This window comes from Daktulosphaira vitifoliae, unplaced genomic scaffold (assembly GCF_025091365.1).
Source record: "Daktulosphaira vitifoliae isolate Bord-2020 unplaced genomic scaffold, ASM2509136v1 Scaffold_1, whole genome shotgun sequence".
Taxonomy (NCBI): Eukaryota; Metazoa; Arthropoda; class Insecta; order Hemiptera; family Phylloxeridae; genus Daktulosphaira; species Daktulosphaira vitifoliae.
Genome location: NW_026099572.1, coordinates 29,457,241 through 29,463,572, shown reverse-complemented (window position 1 = coordinate 29,463,572; position 6,332 = coordinate 29,457,241). Strand labels below are relative to the sequence as shown.

The 6,332-nt window shown below is 22.3% G+C and overlaps 1 protein-coding gene across 4 annotated transcripts in view; it reads left to right on the top strand.

Moving 5' to 3' along the window:
• Window positions 1-412: 412 nt before the first annotated feature.
• The window catches only part of LOC126895157 (ubiquitin carboxyl-terminal hydrolase 15-like), an 8,261-nt gene continuing 2,341 nt past the window's right edge, over window positions 413-6,332 (top strand). The window contains exons 1-11 of one of the 4 annotated variants that reach the window (XM_050666702.1): window positions 413-618; window positions 709-812; window positions 880-1,110; window positions 2,114-2,362; window positions 2,795-3,123; window positions 3,192-3,370; window positions 3,661-3,735; window positions 4,333-4,416; window positions 4,543-4,629; window positions 4,702-4,932; window positions 5,608-5,712. In XM_050666702.1, the coding sequence (XP_050522659.1) occupies window positions 715-812; window positions 880-1,110; window positions 2,114-2,362; window positions 2,795-3,123; window positions 3,192-3,370; window positions 3,661-3,735; window positions 4,333-4,416; window positions 4,543-4,629; window positions 4,702-4,932; window positions 5,608-5,712 (1,668 nt within the window). In that variant the 5' untranslated portion in view covers window positions 413-618; window positions 709-714. Of the gene's footprint in view, window positions 813-879; window positions 1,111-2,113; window positions 2,363-2,794; window positions 3,124-3,191; window positions 3,371-3,660; window positions 3,736-4,332; window positions 4,417-4,542; window positions 4,630-4,701; window positions 4,933-5,607; window positions 5,713-6,332 lie in introns of all 4 variants that reach the window. The other 3 variants (XM_050666704.1, XM_050666705.1, XM_050666703.1) reach the window with 3 other exon arrangements.

Here is a 6,332-nt window from a genome sequence, read left to right as displayed (position 1 = left end):
TAAAAAATTCTTTAAAAGGATATACAATTCTACACTGTTAAAAAGTATTTGTTTACTTATTATGGCCACAGAAATTAGTATAAACCCTTATAGATACATTGAATAAATTTAAGTTGAATAATTTATATTAAACGATAAATGATTTAACTTTTATCACACGATTTCTCCTATAATAATAATTATACTGAAATAAAATTTACTGGCTTTTTTTAATAACATGTTATTATTGATAAATATGAATTAATAATTTTATTTTGGTCCATTTCGTGTAACGGAAATATTTATAATTTTATAGTTCTAATACAAGCGTATAGAGTTCACTAGTAGTATTTATATTTGTTGTCACTTCACGGTCATCATATCACTATCTACTGACACGCCTAGTAACTCATATGGTATGTATTGAAAATACTTTTTTCCTTATCGCCTCTATTTCTATGGTAAACATAAACTTTAACAATAAAAATTTATTTTATTACCTATTTAATTTTAATGATCTATTAATAAGGCCGGTTGTAAAGACAAAATTTTAAAAAACCACTGTACCTCTGACTGTAGGATTTCACTAACTTTCAAGTTTAAAATAACAAATTTTTTAACAAACTGTCACAATCAAAGGTTTAGTAAAATTTTATATTATCTATATCGAATTTCAATCCTTAAATTTTTTACGTTATATAGTAATTATAAAAAAAAAAAAATTATTAGAAAACCATGAGAAGCAAAGCTGAATTATATGTAGGATCTAGTATAGATGATTTGATGAAGATGTGTAAATTACCAGACCAAATGAAAAAATTAAATGCTAAACAGTAAGTAAAAGTCAAATTTATTATTATAACAAAACATAAATAGACGAACTCGATTTTTTTTTTACAGACTAACAGAAAAAGCAAATCTAATGTATAATCAGGCAATGTTTCTACATAAAGATAAGAATGACGAAGAAACTGTTTATATTTATTTAATGAAATATTGTGAAATAATGCAACTGCTGAAAGAACATAAAGAATACAAAAATGATCCTAAATTCCTTGAAATGATGTATAAATCAAATTTAAAGAAAGCACTTAAAATTTTGACACATCTAAGAAGTAGTCTTGTAGACAGGTGAACTAATCTATAAAATTTTATTTAAAAATTAATGTCACTTATAACAATTATTAAACTAAATTGATTTAAATTACAAACTTAATTATTTGTGGTAAAACTCTTAGGGAGTAATATTATATTGATGTTATCAATAAAATTTTTGTTCCTTTGTCACCCTCTACGCTGTATAATTACATTTTATCATTTTTTAGCGTCATCCTTTGGCTATTGATGCCCGAGCTTTACCTCGATTTAGCTCAAAATTTGCTCTGTAATTACTAATTCTTCAATTGATTACTCAAATCTGAAGTAGTCGTTTGCCAGAGCCCAGTTTTCGCACACTTCTTTCTTTTTGTATCAATTGACAATTTATCACTCGCTTAAACAAAATATTTATTAATAAAAGTTATTTTTGCGAATTTCGATACACCCTAATATATTTATATTTATACTTATAATACTGTGGGACTTATTAAAAAATACATTTAAGTACCATGTATGTATTTAATAATGAATTAACAATAATTTATGTAGTAGTTTATAGCTTAATCCATTTAATAATGTCACATCTCCAAGTACCATAAAATGTATTTAAAAAAAAAATTTTAGCTTATCTTAAAAGGTTAATTTTTTTTAAAATAATTTTATTGGGCTTTACTACTGCTCTTGACATGCTCTCAACAACAAAAAAGTATATAAAATATCCCATTTTATAATATAATATTGTTGTATGAAGTAAGCAATATATAGATAAATAATTATTAAATGTTTTTACTTATCATACAAATAAAAATAAAAAATGTATGTCAATGCTTTCTCTATGCACCAGATTCTAAATTATAGTGCCCTAGAAAAGTTGTCTCTTATAGTTACATCACTGTTAAGATCATTATTGAAAATGTGTTTTTTGCTCATAAACCAAATTTCAAGAAAATTTTTTTAAATAAATTTTATTAAGAATTTATACTACAGACCTAATAAATTAATTATTCAACTATGATTAGTAATTATATTTATTTAGGTATAAAGAGCTGGAAAATGATAAAAACAAAACAATAGTTAATGAAAAACAAAAAGTTAATTTAGTTGATGAAAAAAATTCAATTGATTTGGAAAGCACTATAAGCAATAAACAGTTACTATATTTATTAAGAAACACAGATGCTAAGAAAATTTTGCTCCTTGACACAAGACCTCCAGAAGTATTTCTACAAAATCAAATCACTTTATGTGACATTATAAATGTTCCAAAAGATGTTTTAACTCCAGAGTATGTATAATTGTTGTATTTTTTTCATTAACAAATATGAATTTTATTGAATTCATGATAAGTATTAATATCTATTTTGAATATATGGAAATCTATAATTTAATTAAATGTATAGTTTATGTTTAATTATGTATAGTTTGTATAGTTTAATTATGTCAATTAGTAATGATCCAATCCCCTATTATTGAAAACTATCTTATGTCAATAAATCTTAATTTTTTTTAACTTAAAAAAATTACTTTGTTGAAGTGTTAGATTATGCAGTCGTGTATTATAAGATTTGTTCTAGTGGTGATTTTTATAAGATACCTTGTATTTAAGTCTACCTAACAATAATTTAATTCAAATTTCTTATAATGTTTATCTATAATTATTATTATTTTTTTTTTTTGCTAAAATATATTAATATATTTAAATTTTTATATTTTATAGCTTAACAGCTGATTCTTTAAAAAATAAACTATTGGATATTTATAAACAGAAATGGAATAATAGACATCAATACAATTATGTTGTTATTCTTGACCAAGGCACTGAAGATATAGAAAATGACCATAGATTAATCAATCTTAGATCTGCATTACTTAAATGGGATCCAAGTAGAGACAATAGCAAAAAATTAAAATTTCTAAAAGGTGGCTATGAAGATTTTATTCATTTATGTCCTTGGGAAACTACTCAAAAAATAACTGAACTTAATAACTTAGAAACAATATCTGATACTGAAGAAGATTCTGTTTTTTACAATAACTCAAGTGAAAGTAAAATATTAATAATTATAATAATAAATAATAATTATTTTAAATATAAAATTATCATGTTTTTTTAGATCAATATGTTTCTTATCCTTCATTAGACAACATTAAGCAAAATTTAACCAAACTTTATATAAATTCAGTAGATGAATCAGTAGATCAAATCAATTCCCCTATGGAATTCATAGATAGTTATAATAGTGAAGATGAAAATGAACCAATAGGGCAACCTTCATTTGATAGATCTACTAAAGTACTGTACCAAATTCTATTGCTTTTATTAATTAAATTTGTATACTAAATATAAAATTCTAAAACAGATATAATTTATTTGTTCTAAAGTTAACTGCCAAATTTGTAGTGTTATAGTTTGTATTAAAAATTAGTGAAACACTTGTTTTTATTATATTTTTGAACAAATTATAACAATTAATGTTTCTTTTTGGCTCAACAATATAATTTAATCATTTTTTATTAAATAATTAAATTATAGTTAATAAACTACACTTTTTAAAATAACACTAATTTATATTTTATTATTAGCCAATGAATAAACATAACCAATTTGTTACTCCTGAAATAAAACCTCTATACCATACACATGAAGAAAACAATCAAGTAAGTCATTTAAATTACTGTTTGACAGTTAAAAAAAAAGTTAAAATATTTCAGGTGTAGTATTTTTTAAATAAAATAAAAAAGTTATTCAGAATAAAGTAACTACCATATCTCAGATAATATTTTATTATAATATATAAGGTTTTTTTTTTTTACTTTTTAACTCATTCTGTTTGATTAACAGGATGGACTGGTTTGATTAATTATTCCAGGTCCCATTTTGATACAATATATTGTAGTATAATGTAACTATAGTTGATGATATAACATGCTTCTCAATGCTTTTTTTTATACATTTCAATAATACATAGTTATTTGAAAATGAAATTATAAATGCCAATATCAATTGCAGGTTTTTTTTAGTTATTCTAATATGGTTGTTTCAGTAGTCTAATATATAATATCTCTAGAAATTCTGTGAAATTTATTTTTTTGAAATTATATACCAGTTTTTCATGATAATTTGGGTTTAGAGTTAACATCTATTTTACAAATTAAAAAATAAAATTTATTCAAAGTTAAATGTATAATTTTATAATTAGATATAGTATATAATATATATTATCTCTAGAATAATAGTTTAATTTTGTCTTACAGTTACCAAATAACACAGATTATACTGAAAACAGAAATTTATCCGTTGATTTAAGTGATTCAGAAAATGAAGATTATCATGTAAAAGTATTATATAAAATTATTATTTATATTAAAATACTTATTATAATGTTTATATGAAAACAACAAATTAATTTAATTATCAATGTATTTCAATCATTTTTATTGATTTTTATTAATTTTGTTTTAAAGGAATTGATGCATTTAAAAATTCCTAGAATTGATCGTTCAACAAAACCATTAGATGAATTACAAATAATTTCTAATACAAAAATTATTGTAAGTAATAGAATATAAAAAATATCATAAAATTAATTAACTAATTATTTTAAAAAATTTAATTATTTTCAGGGTGGTGATGGCTTACGAGGATTACAAAATCTAGGAAATACATGCTATATGAATTGTATATTACAATGTTTAAGTAACACTGAAGATTTAACAAAATACTTTATTAACATTTATAACAATGTTGTAAATTTAAAAAGTAGAACTAAAGGTTTAGTTGCTAAAGAGTTTAAAAATGTTATTTTTAATTTATGGTCACAATCTAGTAGAAGTTTTCAATGTCAATTATTTAAGGTAAATATTTACTTTTTTAATTATTAATCAGTTAAAATCTAATTAATTAAATTTAACATAAATATATTTAAACAGTTTTATTGAATTTTATAAAATTGTTTATTGAAATTTTATTACATTATAAGAATTATAAATTATATTATATGAAAAATATAATTTTAAATGGTGGTCTTCTTGTTATTATAAGTCTGTCACTTTTATATATATCTTAAATTAAAGCTAATGTAATGTACTTTATTAGGAAAAAAAAATGTTGGACTTTATTTTGTCTTCACGGTGAAAATGGCTACCAAATGCTATTTTTGTGTGAAAATTCTCGATTTTATTTTTTACATTTTACATCAATACAATTTTTATGAGACATAATATTTATATCCCTCTTTTATTCGACATACTTTATCTTAATCAGGATATAAATAAAGAAATAGCAGATCATGTAGCTTTTGGTATAATCAACCAATTTTTTAAAACTAAACACTATCTAAAGATTTGCATCGAAGCGTTTTTTATGATAGTGATTTTAATCACTGTCAGATATCATTATACTTGGCCCAACTATGCCACGTCACCACTGTGCCGCGACCCCTCAGTGCTGGGTTTTTTTTTTATTTGACTTTCTAAAACAAGGTATTGAAAAATTGAATTAAGTTAAAAATATTATTTGAATTTTTCTAGGATACAATTGGTCAATTCAAAGATATGTTTAAACATTATGATCAACAAGACTCTCATGAATTTCTTACGATTTTATTGGATTGGCTTCATGATGATCTAAATCAGGTATATCATCATTATACTTTAAAAGCTCTACATAGCTCTTAAACTACAAAACTCATATAATTTTGACTAGCCTGTATAATACAGCCTACCTACATGTTTATTGATATAATGTAGTTTTTTTAACTATCTAAATTTTTAACTAAAATACTCCTCACAAAATTCTTACATATAAAAAATATAGTTTTGTTAGAAAAAAAGAATCTTGAAAATTAATTTCTAGTACATTATTGAACTGTTTACAAAATTTATAAAATTTTAACAAAATATTTTAATTTTATTTATTTTAGCCTGTATGTCCAAAATATTTACTACTTCATTGTTAAAATATCTCCCTTTAAATTCCAAATTATCATTGATGAAATGTCTAAAATATAACTTTTAATTGAAACTTCCAATAAAAATAATAGCAAGGGTAATAAAAAATATAGTTAATTTTTATAGTCTAGATATAAACTGAAATATGGTTGATAGTCTTCTCTAGTTTTCTGAAATACTGTTTAGTTAATTTACCAGTATTTATTAACATTAAATAATGCATTAGAATTTATTGATTCTATTAAGACAATTATTGGAATTTTGTCATTTGTATGCTCAACACACCTAGGCTATTTTTTTTTTTT